The sequence below is a fragment of the Glycine max genome, chromosome 4, assembly GCF_000004515.6.
Source record: "Glycine max cultivar Williams 82 chromosome 4, Glycine_max_v4.0, whole genome shotgun sequence".
Classification (NCBI taxonomy): domain Eukaryota; kingdom Viridiplantae; phylum Streptophyta; class Magnoliopsida; order Fabales; family Fabaceae; genus Glycine; species Glycine max.
In genome coordinates, this window is record NC_016091.4 from 3,670,453 (window position 1) to 3,693,255 (window position 22,803).

The 22,803-nt window shown below is 31.6% G+C and overlaps 4 protein-coding genes and 1 non-coding gene across 12 annotated transcripts; 2 read left to right on the plus strand and 3 right to left on the minus strand.

Annotated features, from left to right (window-relative positions):
- LOC100781338 (GPN-loop GTPase QQT1) lies at positions 1 to 5,711 on the minus strand. 8 transcript variants are annotated; one of them, XM_006577995.3, is made up of 12 exons: positions 5,479 to 5,708; positions 3,906 to 4,023; positions 3,744 to 3,788; positions 3,534 to 3,613; positions 3,239 to 3,313; positions 2,979 to 3,082; positions 2,742 to 2,898; positions 2,549 to 2,636; positions 1,697 to 1,769; positions 1,491 to 1,621; positions 538 to 636; positions 1 to 19 (listed from the first exon to the last, which is right to left on the minus strand). In XM_006577995.3, exons 2-11 carry the CDS (start codon positions 3,995 to 3,997, stop codon positions 576 to 578), a joined length of 906 nt encoding a protein of 301 aa, XP_006578058.1. In that variant the 5' UTR covers positions 3,998 to 4,023; positions 5,479 to 5,708; the 3' UTR covers positions 1 to 19; positions 538 to 575. The 8 variants fall into 8 exon arrangements, 6 of the variants coding, with proteins under 6 accessions (XP_006578058.1, XP_006578057.1, XP_006578056.1 ...); XM_006577994.3 differs by lacking the exon at positions 1 to 19 and adding an exon at positions 225 to 378; XM_006577993.3 differs by lacking the exon at positions 1 to 19 and adding an exon at positions 225 to 417.
- Positions 5,712 to 5,755: 44 nt separating this feature from the next.
- Positions 5,756 to 5,827, minus strand: TRNAP-UGG (transfer RNA proline (anticodon UGG)). Its single transcript has one exon. It is a non-coding gene; the product is annotated as a tRNA-Pro (tRNA).
- Positions 5,828 to 6,924: 1,097 nt separating this feature from the next.
- LOC100305720 (uncharacterized) lies at positions 6,925 to 11,205 on the plus strand. Its single transcript, NM_001248829.2, has 5 exons — positions 6,925 to 7,188; positions 8,270 to 8,366; positions 8,460 to 8,500; positions 9,247 to 9,336; positions 10,642 to 11,205. The coding sequence occupies exons 1-5, from the start codon at positions 7,054 to 7,056 to the stop codon at positions 10,867 to 10,869; spliced, it is 591 nt and encodes a 196-aa protein (NP_001235758.1). The 5' UTR covers positions 6,925 to 7,053; the 3' UTR covers positions 10,870 to 11,205.
- Positions 11,206 to 13,712: 2,507 nt separating this feature from the next.
- On the minus strand, positions 13,713 to 14,395 carry LOC102664926 (cysteine-rich and transmembrane domain-containing protein WIH1). Its single transcript, XM_006577997.4, has 3 exons — positions 14,269 to 14,395; positions 14,049 to 14,166; positions 13,713 to 13,920 (listed from the first exon to the last, which is right to left on the minus strand). The coding sequence occupies exons 1-3, from the start codon at positions 14,324 to 14,326 to the stop codon at positions 13,755 to 13,757; spliced, it is 342 nt and encodes a 113-aa protein (XP_006578060.1). The 5' UTR covers positions 14,327 to 14,395; the 3' UTR covers positions 13,713 to 13,754.
- Positions 14,396 to 17,619: 3,224 nt separating this feature from the next.
- LOC100781885 (putative nucleobase-ascorbate transporter 9) lies at positions 17,620 to 22,244 on the plus strand. The gene is made up of 12 exons (XM_026128333.2): positions 17,620 to 17,770; positions 18,448 to 18,545; positions 18,630 to 18,806; positions 19,133 to 19,233; positions 19,346 to 19,439; positions 19,889 to 20,031; positions 20,299 to 20,362; positions 20,519 to 20,566; positions 21,135 to 21,222; positions 21,472 to 21,549; positions 21,631 to 21,773; positions 21,901 to 22,244. The coding sequence occupies exons 1-12, from the start codon at positions 17,620 to 17,622 to the stop codon at positions 22,117 to 22,119; spliced, it is 1,404 nt and encodes a 467-aa protein (XP_025984118.1). The 3' UTR covers positions 22,120 to 22,244.
- Positions 22,245 to 22,803: the final 559 nt, after the last annotated feature.

Below are 22,803 nucleotides of genomic sequence, written 5' to 3' on the forward strand. Positions count from 1 at the left end.
CAACATTTCATGTATTATGCTGTCATTTCAAAAAACAAAAATAAACTGTAATTTTAATTCTTGAAACTATAAACAATTATTTCAGTCCCTATCTTTACAAAATGTAATTCATTTCCTTTGTGATATTACTCATTCACAAGTAAAGCTCATCTCCAACAAAGAGAAAACACATACGCTTGATGCGATAGTTAAAATGAATTGACTTCAAAGAACAAACAAAAATCTCATTCAGAACTATAAGCCACAGAATTATAATATTATACAAAGTTAGCCAAATCTGGAAGTTGTTCTTTGGCAGTTGGACAAGCCCTGAATTAGCTAATATCTTGAAAGTAGTAACTCCCCCTGCCTTCCGCTATGTTTTCATGATGTTCATTACTATAAGGTCGAGAAATCCAAACTATCACAATAAATAACCTGTGCAATATCTTCTATGGGAGTCACAAGCTATAAGTACTGTTCACCATTGTATGACAAGTCACCCAACACAAAAACAAAAGCAACATAACAATGAATAAAGAAAGTAAAATTACTCACCAAGGTGTTATTCTCTTTCAATCATCTACCTTTCCCCATCATTCATTATCATCAATATTTTCATCATCCTTCATGTACTTCTCTTGCACTGCTGCAACTGTAGATTGCTGAGTCAAGGGAAGCTCAGAATTCAAGTAAGACTTCGACCAGGAAAATGGTCAAAGGAACATGGGCAACATAATTGATACATGCATGATTATCAGAACACTTATTAATACTTCAGAATTAACAAGCTCAATTAGAGACTATTGTTCTATTCCTTTTCAATATCCATCATCCTTCATGAAGCCAGGGAAGCCTTTTCACAGCATCATTGAAGACTTAGATTGACCACCCAAGTGATTGTCTAAAATCAAGACATGTAGACCGAGTGCGTAATTCATGAGATTTGAGATCAATAATGCAACAAAATATTCTTCTAATTGGATTGAGAGCAATGTCGAAATTTCTATATCAGATTAAACATATACACAGAGGAACTTTTTATTTATATAAACAACAAATACAAATATATTGCAAATATGATTGAGGAATAATTGCAAATATGCCCACCTACCAGAACAGAGCTACAGTGCTCATTATGATGTTCAAAGACTCTAATGCGTTGGTCATGTAATGCTCCCATGGACAACTGATTTAAAAAACAGGACAAATTTTCCTGCCAGAACATTTTCCTATGAGGTTTTACATGAATCCTCCATGTTTCAACCAGTCACTTCTGCCTACTGATGCATTTAATTCAGAGTCCAAAATGACTGTATAATTTATATAGTACCACATCATCATCATAGATGATACTAGAGGCCTGCCAAGAAGCAGTTAAAAACAGTATATGCATGGAAAGCAATGAACAATGGTAGTTGTGTCATGCAATAGTGCGAGTAATGGTACTTTCTATAATAAATCATCCTGAGGTATCAGATTAGACACATGAGAAAGAAAAAAAAGGATATCTATAATAATCCCAATTGACAGGACCAACCGCAATCTTGCTAAATTCAACTGCACTTGCTTCCATCCCAACAAATATGTACCCATTGCTTTTGTCTATCAGCTTCACTAAATTCCCTACACTCTCTTTGTCCTGAAAAAAAAAACTCCAACTTAGGATTCCAAACATTTGACAAACAGATGAAAAACCAGGGCATACTTGGTGTACCTGAATATCTAAGGTTGAAAAACTCACAAGACTGAAGTTTTCAATAATGTCACATAATTCCTTTGTGAGCTTTCTGCAAATATAATTATGATAAATAATACTCATAATAAAAAGAATGTCTATCTTAAGGATTAATTAGAGAACACAAGAAGGTAATCAATAAGAAAGAGTCAATTATGATGCATACTGACAACAATTTCCATCTGACCCATTTAAACCATCCTTAACCACCATTTCCAGCATTTTACTTCAAACAGCAAGCTGGGTAACATTCAAAATGTACTCAGAGAGAATAATAACATCAACCAGGGAATTTGATTCATTCACCCACATAGGCATATGCCAACATCTGGACAGATTGGATCCTAGCACATTATAAACATTGCAAGTGAGGCAAATGAACTAATGACCCAATCGGCATATTTTTTTATAAACATTTGCTTCACATTTGTCATTATAAGTTGCTACAAGCCTACAACCAATGGAGCGCTCCAATGAGAAATCATAGAATCCAACTCTAGGTGTATGAATATTTATTTCATATTTTAGACTAGTATCTCTCCATCAAAGAGAAAGCTGTTGAAAGAAGCACTAAAATTTTAAATCTATGTCTTTAATCCTTTTAGTCTTATGGAGTAATCAAAACCTATTAAAAACAATGTAACTTTGCAACAATTCAAAATGGTATTAATGGCCAGGATAGACAAGATAAATAGCAACATACAACAAGGAATTCTACATTTTACGAAAGGAAACGGTTAAAAAGTATCAACAAAAGTACAAATCATCAAGATGCTATTAGAAACAAAAGCAAGGTTAGCAGGCAAAGAATCACCACATAGCACATCACACCTGTACTTAGCAGAACGAGGATCCTGATCCAGATGGTGTTGTAAATATGACAAGTCTTGCACGTCTGTATAGAAATCAAGGTTAAAGGCTGCAATAATTCAAACATAAAGTCAGCATGAAAAAGTGCCACTCTAACCAGCATAAAATAAAATACATCTAACCACTGACATCTAAAAATAAGTAGTTACTGCACCTAGCTTTCCATAGCTCTCAATTAAATCAATTTTTGACAAGACATTTATGTGAGGGAGTTCTAGATGTAGCATTGTGGACAAGGATAAAATCAATGCACTAATATACTTCCCAGGGTCACTGCAAAGATGGGCATCAATCAAATGCACTGCAGTTAGCTGCATAGATGAACATATACATGAGTTCTTAAAATAACATACGGTTTGACATCAGCAAGACATAAAGAACAGAACTATACCCTTAGGTTCAATTTCTTTATGAGCTTCAGGATGACATTCTTGGCACTTGAATGGAGAAAAAAAAGTTCCACTTGGCCAGGAAAATCAAAGAGTAGGTAGTGATCTGAAATGTGAATACTATTGTCAGGTTACTAGAGTAGAGTGTGTGAACTGAACAAGTAGAGCAGTAGTTTGTAGTTTATATAAGGATAATGTTGGAATTTATAGTTTGATTATTTAGCCTGTACATCTAGAAATTAAGGCATAATAATGCACTGACCTTTCAGAAGAGGTTCCAATTTTGCTTCCAACCAGTCAATATTTTTCTCAAGATAATCCATACAATACACAAGACCTGCTAGTACAAAACAATAAAAGCTTCAGAATGCATACACAGTAAGTCACAATCCCTTTTACAATAACCATTGATTTGCATACTGAGTAACTCGATGAATTTCTTCTCGTACACAGCATAAGACCATCAGCATGTGTCTACTAATGGTTTCATGACATAGAAATGCAAATTTCTTAAAATAAATAAATAATTTAAACAAGAAAAAAAGGAACCAGCTTACCTCCATTTGGTCCAAGCGAATGTTCCACCATTACATCACTTAGTTTCACGAGATCCTCGATGTTCACAGCACATTCATAGCTATATTCTTTATTAGGGGAAACAATAACAATTGAACTATACAACTAAAATGTGACACGTATGAACTATACAACTTAAATTTAACACCTTTGAGAACAATGATGTCTGAAAGAGGTAGAGGGAAGGATACGGTAACGAATCATTAGCGGGATCCAAATTGATAACAGCAACCTTCCTACATTCCAAAAGCAACATATGTAAGGCAAACACAATTCCCAAATTAGTAAAAAACTAACAATCAAAATAATAAAAACATATTCTGTTTCATCTCCCTTTAGAGAGTAACGCTTACCTTCCAATAAGACTGAGAAACTGAGACATGCCATTGCAGTAAGTTGTTTTTCCAGAGCCAGGAGGACCAACCACTACTTGCCCAAACACCATCTTCCTTCCTTCTTTATGAGCAAATGCTATTTCCCAACAAGATAAAAATTGAAAACTTAAATAAGTAAAATTAAACCTTGTAAAAGGACAACACAGAATCTGAGCAACTGATTTAACCAAACAGCCAGGCATTTTATCAAACAATCTATGTGCAACCAAGTAAAAGAAGCTACAGGATAAAACTAACGAAACAAACCAGCATAACTTTGCATTATACTATATAACCAGAAGCAGAAATCATGAGCACTAAGATGAACATATATCTCTATCTGCAAACCTCAAACAGACATCAGATGTAACACCCAACCTAACAATTATTTTAAATTGCCTGACAACAATAATAAGTTATCCAAATTGTTCATCCTTAATAAAAAAAATTGTGGACAAAGACAACACCACCTATAACTCAAAAATCTATATTCCAACAGGGCGTTCACAATCAATAATAATGATTAAAATGAAAAAAAACGAAGTGGTGCACACTGCACTTCCAACACCTTACACAGCTATTTGCCAAAGCACCCATACCCATCATTGGTGAATGCCAATGCCAAAACTAAATCCCCATTACTAAACCAATTTATCTTTCACATTTCAGCTGTAGAATTTTGTTAAATCGAGTATATACGAAGGCAACCAGTGAGAACCGCTCGTGAAAATGAACTGAAAATAAAAATTTGAAAACAAAAATTAAGGAAGAGAGAGGGATTTGGCTCCAATTACAGAATTCAACAACATAAAGAACCACATCGTACCACGTCGTTAATCAAATGTCAACAACCCATAACCTTATCTATGAGACGAACAAGCAGTGGACTTAAAAACCAACCAGGTCAAGGCACTGGGTCAGTGGTCACACCAATGGGTCACTAATTCCCGGTTTGTATTAAAAACATATGAAAATTTTCTGTCTGTCTTAAAAAAAGCCAAAAAAAAAAAACTCATCACAAATTAATATAATTCCATAAGCTTATTCTTCAAGTTCAAACTTCCTAACGACATCCATGAGTTAAAACATCAGAATGTGCACATCTCATACAGTTAAGGAAACAAAACAAAGAAAAAGATAGTCAATAACAATTCAGAATATGCACAAAAAAAGAAGATTCTATTAGTACCTTAGAAACCAGAAACGCACACAAATTGGGAGAAGGTAAACAATTGTGAATACTGACTATGGGATAAACAGAATAAAGAAGTAAAAAGCAAATTAGAGAGGTCACAATGCACTGCTATCAGACACTCATCTCAGACTAAGAATCAAGCACAAAACAATACCCAAAACTTCAAACATTTTAATCAAGCAAATTACAGAGGTCACAAACTCACAATGCACTGTCACCACATATATTAAGTTACTATCACTAAAAAGAGAACCGATTAAGGTCCAAAAATGGATGTCCCAAAGGCAACAGTATCAAACCCACCGCACTGATTAAGAACTTACTAAGAAGAGCAACAAACTAAGGTAGAGCTCATACCTTGTTAACTGGCGGCGGCTGAGGCGTGCTGCGGTGGTAGCTTGAGCCGACGAGTGCAAGTGCGCGGTTGAGTGGAAGGATGGTGGTTCGAGCCTTGGAGGTTGACGGCGCCGGTGGAACGATACGACGGTCCGGGTTTTTAAATAGTCCTCGTGTCTATTAGGGTAGCAAAACAAAATGAAAAAAAAAAAAGAAGTGAAAAACGCTATTCAACTCTTTACTACCAGCACTAGCTAAAGGCGTAAAGCCCAATAACTCGAATACAAAAAGACTTTTAGGGGCATTCCGAGAATCGAACTCGGGACCTCTCGCACCCAAAGCGAGAATCATACCACTAGACCAAATGCCCATATTCTATACTAGTTATAACATTTTATTTAAATAACAAAAAATAAATCGTATTATTGGTGTAATTTTACTTGCTGGATGCAAAATGTGAAGTTGCACAGTGTGGGACAATAACATATGAAACCCAAGCTGTCATCATAATTGGAGTGCTACTGAAGATTGCAATAACCATTGCACTTGCTCACACCAAACCCCATCATTGTAGGTACTTTTTGTGCTAAGTTATACACCCTGACGTTGATCTCTGAACTTTAATTTCCATAAACTAATAAAATGCCCACACCAATATATTTTACTCCGACAATGGTAAACGTAAAAGTAGTGCAACTTATGAAAATCCAAGGTGTCTATACAGTTAATGGTAAGGGTTGCATTGCAATCCATCCCTTGTAACTCAAGAAAAATATTTGAAAAGTGAGATTCGAGAATGAAAGCAAGCCAGCTAGATGTTGAACAATGCAGTGCCATGGAACCGAACCCCAAATTACAAAGTGGCTTTCAAATCTAATACGTATATTTAATAATCAGAGATCTATTTTATTTAACAGAAACTAACTCTATTTTATATTAATTAATTAAGGACTTAGTTGGTGATTCTATAATTTAGTTCAAGGAACAATAATATATCGAATGGACTTTGCAAAAAGATTTAGGTCAAACCCCAGTGAGTTACGGTCGGAAGGGTCATGGTGTCCACCTATCTTACATTATGTGACATTATGAGTCTCCATCCTCCAATCTTAATAAAATAGTGCTAATAAATATATAAATTTAATAATGATGGTACGAGGCAGTTAGGAAAAAAACACTAGTAATTTTTTTTTTCTTTTTCCCTATGCCACTATTGCCACCGTAATTGGAAGTTACTGTCATCTGTACTTGACTAAAAAGTTAAACTTCATATTTTTTTTTGTTGCGTACATGTTATTATGCTCTGTTTCTTGTCCTTTAGTTTGTACGCCATTTAACTTCACAGTTGAAGACATTAAAAAACTGTAGGAGAAAACGTTAGTTAGGTGGTTAAAATATTGGACAAAATGATTGTCAATGACAGTATATTTGTTGGGGTGTCTGCTTTTGTCTCCTGCCTCCCACATTTCACCACCCCCTTTATCCTTATCTCCTCTCTTCATTGTTCTGCTCTTCCCCTTAACAAACAATAACTCTATTTAAAGCACACACAAAGGGATCATATATCTTGGTTGCACCTTGGTAAGGTGAGAAAATATGGCATTTGCAGGAACAACTCAGAAGTGCATGGCTTGTGACAAAACAGTTTATCTGGTTGATAAGTTGACCGCAGATAACCGAGTGTACCATAAGGCTTGCTTCAGATGCCACCACTGCAAAGGAACACTCAAGGTCTCTCTCTCTTATACCCTCTTTGGATTTGTAATTGTATCTACAGATAATTCTTCCATTTTTGATTGGCAAATTGTTAGTTTTTTTAGCGGTTATGGATTGAATCCGTGATCTTTTCCTCCTTCTCTTCTTTCTTAACCATCCAATTAATCTTATATTTCCTTATGATAATTCTTCATGGTCATGTAGTTTTTGACTCTAGTTCAGATCTTTCTGTCCTTGGATCTGGTGTCTCTAGTTGATCATCTGAACAAACGAGTGGCATCAATTTTAGCACTTGCCTTGATGGATTGTTCTGTGTTTTTAAAATTAAGCATTTTGATCCCAAGACACTTCCTGGCAGAACCCTTACCTGTTCTTGATATTGTTGTTATTTCTATCTCTTAATTTCTTTCCAAAAACTCGCCTGGATTTCATTTTGTCGAATTATAAGCCAGCTTGTGAAATTAAAAAGTGAAAAAACATGTATCATACCTCAGAACACAAATCATCCAAATTTATATAGGCAAAACTATCTACTTGTGTTCATTTTTTTTATTTTTTTATTTTTTGATTGTTGAGGTGGATGGATCTAACTCTGCCTCCTCCCTTTTACGAGAAATTATTAGTATGGTCTGGGATCAGTTTTGGCCAATTAACATGTGATACATTATTAACACCTTTTCATAAATAAAAAAATGTGATTATATATGTAATGTAGAGATTGATTAGGACAATATAATTCTGAATCATACGATAATTTTTCCCTTTTACTGTTTTTCTACTAAAACTGAAATTGATTTGGCAATCTTTAGTTTTTGGTTGATATTGTATCCTATATGTTCTGTTAGTTTTCAAAAACTGGCTATGGCAATAATATCGGTACCTCTTTGTCTTCTGGTGTATTGAGGTGTGTAACTGGATTTAATTTTTATAAAGTTTACTCACTCTGAATTATATGAAGCCAGTAAACAAATATCTAATTCATGGATATTTAAACCCTAATATCCAGGAAAAAGCAAAATATTTAGACGAAAATATTTACATATAGCATTTTTTAGAACAAATCTACTGATGCAGAGTATTGTACTTTTAATTGCAGCTCAGCAACTATAACTCTTTTGAAGGAGTTCTTTACTGCAGGCCACACTTTGACCAACTGTTCAAAAGAACTGGTAGTCTTGACAAAAGCTTCGAAGGTAACAAAGGATCAAAATCCTAATATTCAAAGCCTCATTAACACTATATTTTTCTAATGGGTCACTTATCTTTACTTTCTCTTGGCTTATTAGGGACACCAAAAATTGCTAAACCAGAAAAAACCGGGGAAGAGGTAACCAATCTTAAATCTAAATACTTACTAATGCCCAACAAAACACATTAGAGAAATGTTAGGGGCGGATGCAGAAAATATTTATGTGAGGATAAGAAATAATTTTAATTTGGTTAAAAAAAACTTAAATATATTTTTAGTTCCCCATAAATTTTAGTTTTGTTTATTTTGTTTTAGTCCTTCTAATATATATTTATTCTTTCATTTTAGTCTAATAACTTTTTTCTAATATATATTTATTCTTTCATTTTAGTCTAATAATTTTTTTTTTCATTTTGTATTAGTTTATTTGAAAAATATTTAATAAGGACTAATAATAAATGATCTATATATTATAGGAATAAAAATGAAAAAATAAATATATAAAAAAGACTAAAACAAAATAATAATGATCAAAATATTTTTTATATTTTACATTTTTTTTAAAATTATCATATGTAACGGTACTTATTTTTTAGTGGGGTAAGTTTTTTTATTATACACATACAAATAAAAAAAATCTTATGGAGACCATGGTCCCCACATCCTCTCAGGTGCATCTGTCAACCCTAACAGTATATTCTTTTGAACATATATATTTTTATTGATTAAAATTCATTTAAAATCACAAAATGTAATTCTTTAGTTAATAAGTACTACCCATGACTATGTAGTTTCAAATAAATTGTAACTAATAGCAGAGACCCTGTTAAAGAATGTTGCCGTAACTCTAAGCATTTATCTATTTTTGGGCTGTTTTTAATCAGAAACCTGCAGCAACCAAAGTCTCAAGTATGTTTGGTGGAACTAGAGATAAATGTGCGGGTTGTCAGAAAACAGTGTATCCCACTGAAAAGGTAACAATACAACCATAATTTTGTCCATTAAGATATTTTTGTGCCACATTCATTAACATATTTATCACTTAAATGATGATTGACTAATATCATAAATATGGATATAAGACAAAAAAAAAAGGAGATCATTTTTTCTACGTTATTATCCTAATTTTTTTTATAAGTAAAATAAAAAAGAGATACTATACTGAATCATTGGATCAAAAGTTGATCCAATAAATCATTAATTGATTTACATCACATATAATTAATAAAAAAATATAATTTCTGCATTTATTTATCAAGTAGTTGTGATAGTTCAGAATATATATATATATATATTAATTCCCGCCTTTATTTATATATTAAGTAGTTGTGATAGTTCAGTGGTATAATGGCACCTACATTCTTCAAGGTTACAGGTTCAATCTAGCTCCAGCCAAGGGATGATTTTTTATATTTTCGTTAAATGCCTTAAATGAATGTGTTGGGCTGCTGTCTAAAATTGACCAAATTTAAATTTAAAAGCACAATGAAATTAAAGAAACCATAGGGAAGAGAAAAGTTTATAGTAGCACAGGGAAGTGACAATTGAGCATGGGAAAGAGACTCGGCCATTTTATTGTAAGTGGAAAATCCTCCGAATCATATCGAGTCACATGTTGATCCTTTTCAACAAGCAATTGTTTGAGTCATACTGAATCACACATTTCAACAAGCAACTCAAACAGTTCACATGACTGGTTTCCGGGTCGACCCACCAGGTCAAGCCAAATCTAATAACACTGTTCATAAGTGCAAAGCATCCATTGCACCTCCGTCTCTAATCCAAAACCTTGATGCAAAGTGCTAAAATTTCCATTCTAATTCAGAAAGAGATATTCCCGCCTTCCAAACTCGACCGGATTTACCCTATCTCCGTCCTTACAAGATTGGATTTTTTTCACCCGTCTCGTCTCCGACATTTTTATAAAATCTTATAAAACATATAATTTTCCATAGAATAAAAAAATAATTTTAAATAATAATTATAACATATTTTTAGATTGTATATGATAACATAAAATCTAATCTTATAATTTTAAGTTATATATATATATATATATATATATATATATATATATAAAAGAATATTTTTATAAATTAATTATTAAGGGAATGAATTAGGATTAAATTCGACTTTGACTGTCCGAACAAATTCAAACCCAACCCAAATCCTAGCCAACTCAAATTTATTTCGTTAAAATTGGGAAGGATCCCATTGGTTGGGCCCATTGTCATGCCTATATATCATACAAACTAAATCAGTATTTTGAAACGGTGTAGGTTACCGTGAATGGAACTCCTTATCACAAGAGTTGTTTCAAATGCACTCATGGAGGGTGTGTTATTAGTCCCTCCAACTACATTGCACACGAAGGCAAACTCTACTGCAAGCACCACCACATCCAACTGATCAAGGAGAAGGGCAATTTAAGCCAACTTGAAGGTGACCATGAGAAGAGTACAGAGGAAGAGAAAATCAACGGTGAAGTGGTTGCAGCTGAGACATGAAATGAAATGAAATGCTTGAGTTATGACAAATGAATATTCTCTTCCTCAAGTTCCATATTTCTGTATCATGTGTTTGTGCTATATCTCCTGCTTTATCATTATGGAGTCCATAATGCTCTTGAAAAATATGGTAATCCCTTTTTTTTTTGTGGTCGGGGACTTGGGGTGTGTGAAAATCCGTCATTTTGTTTTCTGTTGCTGTGAGGTTGTGGATACTAAAAATGAGACTTAATGGCATGCGATTCTGAATGTGATTCAGAAGCCAGTGCTACTGAATTTGTATGAACTCTCTTTTGTATTCATATTGATACATATACATACATCTTAATCCCCGAATATCATTTCCCACCTACCAAACTTATCAGCCAAATATACGATGAGTGCAACCAACTTTCTATTTCGACTCTGTTGATTGTTGAACATATGCAGAGTCCGGTGCATTCTACGATAGTCTTGCTCTGGGTAAAACCGGGACCTGTTTTTCAACTGGGACGTTTTTGTTATAAATTAGTAAAAAAAATAAGTGATTCAAACTTAAAATAAAATTAATCAATTGATGGGATGTAAATAATTAATGCCCTAAAATTAAGATTTAATCATTCGGATATTACTCAATTTAATCCTTAGTGGAAATAATTATTAATTAAATTTTACTTATTTCTTCTAATAAATTGAAGGATTGAAAAAGAAAAAGTAAAAAAAAATATAAAAGTGATTCAAACTTAAAATAATTTAATAATTCTGGATAGTTTGTTATAGATTAAAAAAGAATGGATCACCTGCAGTTTACATCATTGTTTAATCTTAATTTATAATATATGATAAATTTATTGACTTTTATAATAAATATTTTAAAATTTATAATAATGATAACTTATAATTGAATGATAATATAAATTATTAAATTACAATAAATAAATTTATATTTATATTTATGATTTGAAAATCATAAATCAATGTGAAATTGATTTATGTGTATATGATTATTAAACTCAAAATAATTTAGTGATTATTTTTTAGAGATTTAAAAAAAGTAGGAGTTAATTTATATTTATATACAATCACAAAAATCAATTTGAAAGCAGTTGATTTCACGAAAGGTTATGCAAAATAGTTTATGAGTTTTATTTTTTTAATTTCTGACTAGGTTAAATTAGTTTTTTTCTTTAATTTGTTTTTTATGTTCGATTTGTTTCTCTATTCTTTATCTGATTTAATTTGGTCTTTTAAATTTTTAAATTGATTTTTGATTTAGTCTTTTAATTTATTAAAATCAGTTCATTTGATTTCATTGTCTAAATTAATCTTGAGTAGTCATATGTTTAAATTTGGTCATATAATTTAAATGAGTGTTTCATGACTTGTAAAACTACCATGGAGTGGTTTTACCACAAAATATGATTTTTTAACATTGTTGATCCAATTTAAACATAAGATCAAATTGAATCGATTTAAAAAATTATAGGACCAAATTGAATTTAAAAAAAAAATAGAGGACCAAGTCAGACATAAAAAATATAAATATAAATTAGAAGAACAATAAACTAATTTAACATTTCTGATTATATACATAAAAAATTAAAGAGTAATTATTTTCTAAAGAGAAATTATTATTTTGTGAGATAAAACTAATTAAACCAATATAGAAAAATAAATAAGTAAATTATAATTAATTATTATGATTGATCGCTTCTATAGAAATGAGTTGTTAATTTGATTGATGGGACAACAAATAAAATTTTATTACTATAGATATCTATCTATTTATATAGATAGAATTAAAATATATGAGCCTCTCTTAAAATTTGTTCTTATTACACTCAATATATTTTCATTTTTTCACATTACTTTGAGCTTCTAAAAGGGTGGTGTAATGCTTTTTACACCTAAGAGGAAGATTTCCATAACAAAAGTTTAAAGATTAAGATTTTTTCTTTAGGTTAAAAAATAGGAAGAAGTATCAAGTATAATAAGGATAAATTTAAGGAGAATTCGTGTAATTTAATCTAAATAAATTAAACATGATTACATATAATTTTCTTTTTTAGGACTTTTCCATATAATAAGTTCATGTTGAATGAAAAAAAAAATATTAGTGTAAAATATTCATCAATCTTATTAATAATTAATCTTCATAAAAGAAACTGGTTGATTATCTATAATATAACCTCTCCTCTTAAGTATATTTTTTTTCATTTATAAATTTCAAGACTTTATTAGATATCATATTTAAAATTACTGGAACCAACAACTTGTATTGTATAACATTGATAGCATGCCACATCCTGGTAAGAGTACGTACCACCATCCAGCCATTACACATATAGCCGCTGTTGATAACCTAGTTTAGGATATGCTTTAGGGAGCTAATTGCATTTCATTTAACTACACTTTAAAGTAAACGCGCTCTCATTTAATACTCACCTCGAAATGGTCTATAATTTTTTTCATCAAATGATTCTTGTTAATGTATGTGAATCAAATGGTGTTGTTCGATCACCAGCACCTGCTGCCTAAGCTAGAAAAAACAGTACAGCATCAAATTAGAATCTCTAGCCCTGCTTACCAAACAACAAAAAAGGAATTTCTGGGTCCGTGGTTTTGCAAATTACAGTAACGCCAAAGGAATTTTGGATATAGGTCCGTTTTTTAATATGGAATTACTGGGTTTAGATGTAATAATCGTTTGATTAGTGCACCAAAAATGTATTAGGCATATTTGTGGTTTCCTTAATTGGATAAATTAATCATTTTTTCTTTTATACCGTGTTTGAAAATGTTTTATAATTTTGTAGTAAAGACTTAAATATATAAGAAGAAGAAAATGGTCATTTATTGGACAAATTAAAATATATAAATTGCTTTAGGAATAACATCGATCAGTTCTACTTAATAATAACTGTCTTGAAATTTATATGTAATATTTGAAGTAACATAAGTTCTACCACATAAGAATGAGATAATAACATCAAAATAAACTCTAATATTTCGTCACACGCCTCCAGGCAGCAGCACATCTCGAGGCAGCAGAGGCAGCCCAACGCGCCAAGGCTATAACACAAAATAACATATCATATATAAGCACACTCTATAATGAAATTGAGCCAATAATCATGCATAAGGTCCTATTGAATAAATTTTTTTTTTTATAAAAAAATGGGTGTTATATTACTACGTACCATCCAGCCATTACACCTGTAGTAGCTGCTGCACCTTGTGCAGGCTGTGCTGGGGCTTGAGTAACAAAAACTTGAGGTTGGGGTGGAGGTGGTCCTTGAAAACCCGGTTGAGGATACCCTAATTAAAACCCCAACATTAATCATTCAAAATATATCAATAACATTAATTGAGATAATTCATATGTAAATAAATATAACAGTTAACGAGGTTTTGATGTACCTTGAGGAGGAGGAATTACCCCGGACATAGGAGGAGGATTTTGATTGTAGTAAGCCATCTCCCTTTGGATTTCTTAAATCAATTTGAGAGTGAAAGTGAACTAAGATTAGATTAGATTCAGTGTCTCCTACTATATGTTCCCACACACACACACATACATATATATATATATATTTGCTGATGGGTGAATGCTGATACAAATTTCATTTTAAAGGAAACGCGCTTTCATTTAATTACTTACTGGAAAAAGATATCAAATCTTAATCTCTGGTCCTGCTGACCAAAAAACTGAAAAAAGGAAAGAAAAAAAAAAATAGTGACGCTCAATGAATTTTTGGATACATTGAATTGATGAGTGTACTAGATGTAATAATCGTTTGACTAGTGCAGCAACAAAAATATGTGTCTCTCGTCTCATGGAGCTGTCACTGTGCTACGCGTGTTTCCTTGATTGGATAAACTAATCATAAGTGTTGTTTTTTTTTTTTCTTTTCTGCTGTATTTGGAAGAAAAAAAATTATAATTTTTTTAGTAAAGACTTTTAAATAATGAGAAAATAACTAGACTAAATTTGATTCTTTTTTTAAAAAAATCATTAAATATACTCATGAGATTATTTTTATGATGGATTTGACTCATTTAAACTTTAAACTGAAGAGATACACTTTAGAGAGGATAAAGTACAATAATGACAATTGATTAAAAAATTAACAGTTGATAATGTAATTTTTTTTTGTTTCTCGTTGATGATGTGATTAATTTTACAATTTGTTGTATATCTATTACTTTTATGACAATCTCAACCAATGGTTTTTTAATTAATGACCAAATCCGACTTAATTTTATTTCTTATAAGAAAGTTTCATTTGTAACTTTATTAATATTGACATTAGTTCTACTTTTTATAATTGAAGAAATAAACTAACCTTAATTATTTCTTAAATTAATATAATCTACATATTCAAAAAGAGAAAAAAATATTCACGTTATTAATATAATTTACATATTCAAAAGAGTAAAATAAATATTCATGTTATATGTATAATTTTTTTATTAAATCTATATCAATTGGATTAATTTAAAAGATTCTAATTAGAGAAAAATAAAATCTTTTATAATATAAAGAAATAAAATTTTGGCCCATTTTTCCACCCAAAATAAGGGCACTCTAGACAATTTTTTAATATTTTATTTTTATTTATTTAATAAATCATATAAATTAGTGAGATGTTTAGTAAAAAAAATGAGCTTTAAATGCATAATTATTATTATTTATCATTGAAAGAATGATAGATTTTAATGAAATCATTAATGAGTGTTTAAATTATGCATTTATTAATTATTTATTAAGCATTCATTTATTATATTTGTAAATTTTAATGTTTAACAATAAAAATTTCATATTCAAAAATAAAATTAAAAAACAAAGGTATTAGCCGGTAATTATTGCTTAATTGACTATTTTCAATTATTTGTAGTGCAAAAGCTTGATGTTTCAAAAATTATGAATATATAATTATTACAATTATAATATATATCGGAATCATAAAAAAATGACTCATGCTATTTGGTAAGAAAATGACATTTTTATAATATAAAGAAATAAAATTTTGATACATTTTTCTCGTTCAAAACAAGGGCATTTTAGACAATTCATTTTTAGTTATTTTATTTTATTTATTTGCTAAATTATATTAATTATTGAGACATTTAATAGAATGTAACTTTTAAATGCAAAATTATTATTTTTTATTGTAAGAAAAATTTAAACACTCTTTCAAGTTAGAAGCATAAAGATAAATAAATATATGAGTATATGGGTTAGAATGAGAATGATACCTGGGTTTTGATCATCTTTCTTTTATATAGGAAGAATTAGATATACAAATCTTAATTTTTCATGATAATAAAATATTTTTATCTTATCTTTCCATAATAATAACAACCTATATTTCTTATATTTAGAAAGTATCTGTTATCTTTTAACTAATAGATATGATTTCTCTTTTTCCTCATTTATAACCTTGTTAGACTTTTTTAAGTTAGGGACTCGGATGAATGTGGGGTACGTATAAAAAACATCAGGACTTATTGAGTCTGAATAGAACACTATGTTTAAAAACCAATAACGGTAAAAAAAAAAAACATTTGAAAGCTATATTTGTTCTAATAACCTTAATTATTATATTTATATAATTTTATAAATTTAAAAATAAAAAAAAAGTATTTCCATTTAAGACTTGTTATTTTATTATAATAAAGAAAGGATAAAGATATCTTCAATATTGTTATATTATTTTCAGACATATAATCAAATCCATATAACAAATGTTCTCGGTTAAAAAATTATCATCTTGTGTTATTAACATGTCATGGTTATATTTTTAGAGAAAAAAAGACATAATTTTTATCAAACATAATTTATTCTAATTCATTTTATTAATTTTATATAATATATATAATAAAAATATAAGGGTAAATAACTGTTTCAGAATATTGATTGTCATCTAGCTATAATTTCAGTTGAAAAATGTTTAAACATATGAAAAAATTTCATACAAAACACACGAATGATATTTTAATGTGTGACCCCATTTCAATTCTAATAGATTCCGTAAACTGGTTTGTCCAGTAAACACGCTATTAAGTTAGCCATAAGTCCATTACATGCGCCATTTACAAGTACAATACTACACTGTACTCCGAAGTGGGGGTGTCCTACAAATTACGGGCAACAGCAGGAAGAAATATATGAGTAATTTTTTTTATAACTTTTTTTTTTACTTATTTCTTTTATATTTTCAATTATAGTAAATATGATGTGTTTTATATTTTTAAGCTATTGAATATATTTTTTTTGTCTAATATGTTTTTATAATTAGAAGAATCTCTAAAATGATAAAATATTACTCTTACTAAAAAAACAGAAAAAATAATTTTATATCCTTATATATATTTTTTATTAATTAAATTTCGTCATTACCTCAAGAGTTGATTTTTAACAAATCACCTATTATTTATTTTCAAATCTTTTAATCAATATCAAAATATCCACCCAAATTGATAACAGCAACCTTCCTACATTCCAAAAGCAACATATGTAAGGCAAACACAATTTCAATTTCGTGCAATTCGTGTTTCAAAATTTCGTACTAAATAAACAGCAATGCTCTTCAGTTTTAGTAACTGAAAATCTCATAATAATTTGTAATATTTGATCATTATGACATTGCAACTGTCATTTGCAATTGCAATAATTTAGTTGATGAAGTTCCATTCGAGAATAGAAAATATATTTAACTACTATTGTCTTATATTTCACTTGTAGCCTGCTTTTTTTCTTTGTACAACATGGCTGAGGGCAGTGAGCATGCCGGTGCCGGTGGCCGTGGCGGCGGCAACTCACAGTCTCAAGTGATTCAAGTTCCTGAACCTGAACCACACCCAGTGATGGAGCAATTACCTGATGTTCACTATTGCATTAACAGTCCTCCTCCTTGGCGTCAGTATCTTATTGTTTTTCTTTTTATGGCAAAACAAATTGAAAACTAGACTAATATGCATTCAACAAAACTCATGCACTTTTGTTTCTCTGACATATACAATCCAAAGAAATATGAAATGACTAAGCGTTCAATGCAGAGTGTTTTTATTTGGAGAATGTTATGAATTTTCCTTTGGAACATTTTGGCTGAAACAAAAACATGCATATACTGATTTGTACATTTGGGAGAACCATTGATCCCTGCTGAATGATAATTATCACGGGATCCATGATTGATGGTGGTGCTGGATTTATAATCAGGAGGCTTTGTAGGAACATGAATTTACGATTTTGGCGGGCAGATTATGCACTGCGGGTGTAGATATGTGATTTGTGAACCAGTGTTTTGGTATCATGGTAGTGTATTGTTACATCACCTGGAGCTTGTATCTTATATTATGCATGTGTATGGATGTATAGTTCAAGATTCTAGTTCTTCGTGTGATGTGATACACTGCAGCATTCTATTTTGCTCTTTTGTAATTCGCACTCCTTATGCTATATATGTGTGTGTGTCGTTTTGTTGGGCGACCAAAAAAAAAAAACAAAAACATGCATATACTTTTCATGAACCAAAATTTATCTTCTTGCTTGTTTCAACATTTTAACTGTATTTTTTATTGCCATGCATTCAGCACAAGCACTGCTATTGGGATTCCAGCATTATATTCTGACTCTTGGCATGACCGTTCTGATTCCAACTGTGATTGTTCCTGAAATGGGTGGAGGCCATGTAAACAATTTTTTTCTTCCATTTATTTTCTTTTTCAAATTTTAAAATGTTGTGAGTAAACTGAAAATCATTAATTCAACGTAGGCTGAGAAGGCCAAGGTGATACAGAATCTATTGTTTGTTTCTGGATTAAGCACACTTCTCCAAACTTGGTTCGGAACACGATTGCCAACTGTAGTTGTTGGTTCATACAGTTACATAATACCCACAATGTCAATTGTCCATGCCAAGAGATACAGTAACTATACAGACCCTTATGAGGTCAAGGAGACTATCTTTTATGCTTTTATAATTGCTTATGGATAAGCTTATCTTATAGAAGAAAATAAGAAAGAAAAACGAAATAAGACTTCTTTCACAAGCTAAAAATAACTTGTGTACAAGTTAAAATCAGTTTTTTTAAGCTAATTAAAATCATTTAGTTTCTCCAAAAAGCTGATTTGATAGCTTATGGAAGAAGCTTATTTCATTTTTTTTCTTGTTATTTTCTTTTTCTATGAGTGCTTATAGAAAGACTTATTCACTGTGGACCCCTGTGGTTCTACTTGGTGATGTTTATTCCTCGTTATTATGTTGCTGATAAACAGAGGTTCACTCACACAATTAGAGGAATACAAGGCGCCTTGATCATAAGTTCAATTTTCCATGTGTGTATGGGATTCTTGGGCATTTGGAGGTTTGCTATCAGGTTAGTAAGTGCATGGCATGCATCTTTTTTGGCTTGTTAGAGCTAATAAAATCCTTTAATTAATTTTAGCATTTTATATGCCTCTAGTTAATTGCTTCTTGTGCTGATTTAGGTTCCTAAGCCCACTTTCTGTAGTACCTTATGTAACGTTTACTGGACTCAGTCTTTATCATCTTGGATTCCCAATGGTAAAAAGTTCTACATTAGTCTCTCAATTTTTCAGTCAAATAGGTTGAACGCTTGAATCTTAATTCTCAACTTTTATGCAATTTAGTTAACTGTAAGTCTAGGACTTGATAATAGGATTATAGTACTGACTTTCCCTCTATTCTGTAGCTGGCAAAATGTGTTGAAGTGGGGCTTCCAGCACTGATTGTTATGGTTTTCATCTCACAGGCAAGTTAATTTTGCTCGTGTCCTGTAGAATATGTGATAATAATATATATTATGAAGGCACTTGGAATAATGTTGGTTAACATCAATATTTATGTGATAGTAATATAAAGAAATCATGAAAGATGCAGTTATAATATGATACTAAATTTTAAATTCACTATTTTTTATTCTTAAATTTTGGTCCACAATGTGTTTATTATCAACTATTGTCCTGCAGTATCTTAATCATTTTGTTAGCACCAAGAGGCTTATGTATGAGCGATTTGCGCTGTTGTTTTCCATTGCAAGTGCATGGTTACTTGCACAGCTTCTGACTTCAAGCACTGCATATAACCACAAGCCAGAAAGTACTCAGAATAGTTGCCGCACTGATCGTGCTGGTCTTATTAGTGGTTCTGAATGGTAAGTTTGTGGACTCGTTAAGTTTTTCCAATTAATGATCAATAACTTGCGTGCCTTTCAGAATCAAGTTTAGTTTTATCCACCCAGTTTCATTCTTTGAATGAGATCTTGATTTTATGGTTTATAGGGGAACTGAGGAGCTTATGATCTTGAGTAAAAATGCTCTCTCCTTTTGGGGGCTTTTCATATATGTTTACAAGTTAATTAAAAGAATTGTCTGCATTTATACAGGTTTCATCTCCCTTTAGTTCCCTTCCCATGGGGGGTTCCTACCTTCAACTTCGGAGAAGCTCTTGCTATGATAGCCGCTTCTTTTGTTTCTCTATTTGAGGTAAGCACCGTGACCCTTGATAATTATGCTGGTGCTATGCGACTTCACTAGTCTTTCATCACAAAAACTACTTAAAACTGAAAAAACATTTGAAAATGCATCCAGTCCCATCTTATATTTGCTTTAAATTTAAACATTTTTCATGTTTACATGCAGTCTACTGGTACATTTTATGCTGCGGCAAGATATGGAAGTGGAACACCCGTGCCACCACATGTTGTGAGCCGTGGAACTGGCTGGGTGGTAAGATACACATGCACTATATTTTGCAATTGTTTCTGGAATCATAAACAGGAAGCTTACAATTGATTTTTGGTCGTGTCATTCTTATTGTTGGTTTAGGGAGTAGCTTCTTTGGTCAATGGCTTTGTTGGTTCTGTAACCGGATGTACGGCATCAGTGTAAGTTTAGCTCAACATTAAACCCCCTTGAATGTATTTGTAGATGAGCCTTGACATATCAGATATCACTCATGATTTCAAGTCCAACCAATTTAAGGGCATGCTTGTCTGGTTTGAAGAAACATTTTTCTTTTTCATTTCTATAAAATTTGTGCAGGAAAAAGTGGAACAACATTCGTTTTTAACATTCCCTACACAAACTTTAAACTAAAAAAATATGATGTTGGTAAAAAATACTAAAAGCTATAGAGTTTTCTTTTCCATCCTAGTTCCTGTTAGTACCTAGTCCTGCTCCAAAAACCATGCTGGAGTTGAGCCTCTTTATCCATCTGCATAATTTTGCATATATGCATTGCTCTTGTTTCAGGGAGAATGCTGGATTATTGGCATTGACAAAGGCGGGAAGCCGAAGAGTCATCCAAATATCAGCCGGCTTTATGATTTTCTTCTCTATTGCTGGTATGATAGACTAACATCTTTGGTAATATGTGCAACTTAACGATCTTCCTTTAATAAATCTGGAATTTCCCAATGGGGCGAAACATTCATACAATTTCTTAAATACTGTTGGTGTTGTTCTCCAATTAGACCTAATTAAAGACCTAAAGAACTGTATCTAAGTTTTGTCCTTCCTAATGTTGCCTATGAAATGTTATTATTATTCTTTAATTAGTGATATCTCATGTTACACACTTTCCCTTCAACCAGGAAAACTTGGAGCAGTTTTAGCTTCTATACCTTTGCCAATCATAGCAGCAATGAACTGTATATTCTTCGGCTATGTCTGTAAGTTCTCTCTAACCATCTGTCTTTGTAGCTTTGGCAACCCATAGAACTTGACAAGAGTTTGCAACTTGGGATGTGCAGCTTCTGCAGGTCTTGATTTTCTACAGTTCTGTAATCTCAACAGTTTCAGAACCAAATTCGTGTTGGGTCTCTCATTCTTCCTCGGCATCTCCATTCCGCAATATTTCATAGAATATTTTCATGTAAAGCATCATCACGGATGGGTGAGATATCTGAACATAAATCAATCATTGAAAATAACACGAATGCAGAACTGTACCTAGATGTTGTTCAAATTTGATTGTGGTATACATGACTCTGTGAGTGATTGTGATTTCAATGAATTTGCAGTTCAATGATATCGTTAGCGTGATCTTCATGTCGCATACAACGGTGGCTGCATTGGTTGCGTTCATTTTGGACATCACACTCTCACGTGAAGATGATGCAGTCCGTAAGGACATTGGTTTGCAGTGGTGGGAGAAGTTCAGTGTATATAATGCTGATGGTCGGAATGCTGATTTCTATAAATTACCATGTAGACTCAATGAATTCTTCCCTGCCCTTTAAGCAGCTTCTTTGGTTATATTATAGATGTTCATTTTAACCCTTTAAGCCAATTCATCACATTTTTTTTCTCAAAACAATTTATATGTAATTTCCCATAACATTTGTTTAATAGGAGTAATGTTGGACAATGGGAATAATTTATTTATTATATCCTTGATAGTATTACATTATTCATTATTGTATTGAGAAGAGAAGTGATTTACTTAGTTTTCATGAATGTGGTCACATCAGAGGCTAGTGCTCATTTTAGAATAGATGAATCCAATTGAGAGAGAGAAAAAGGATTGACCTTTTCTGCCAGAGAATATACAGGATCACATTAGTACATGAAAGGCAAATAACGGTTATTTTTAAAGGTTTAGAGTTGTCTCAATTTGAGGTTGCAACTTTGCGAAACTAAGAAATAGGTATTAGGTGCCACATTGAGGTTTATGCAATGTCCTTCTTAATACCCGCTGGTATGGTGCAATGTCCTATGCCGGGACTGGGACACCATCTTCCGGTACCACCTTATCAATATTGTCTTTTCCCGGCATATCAATTTTTTTATTCGGGTAATCTTTTTTTAGTCCCACTAAAATATCAGGCAAGTCCAAATTTCATACAATTTGTTTGTTCTGATTTATATTGGATGCACTGCGTACGTTGTAATTTTGATATTTTATTTACATGTAAGAACTTTGA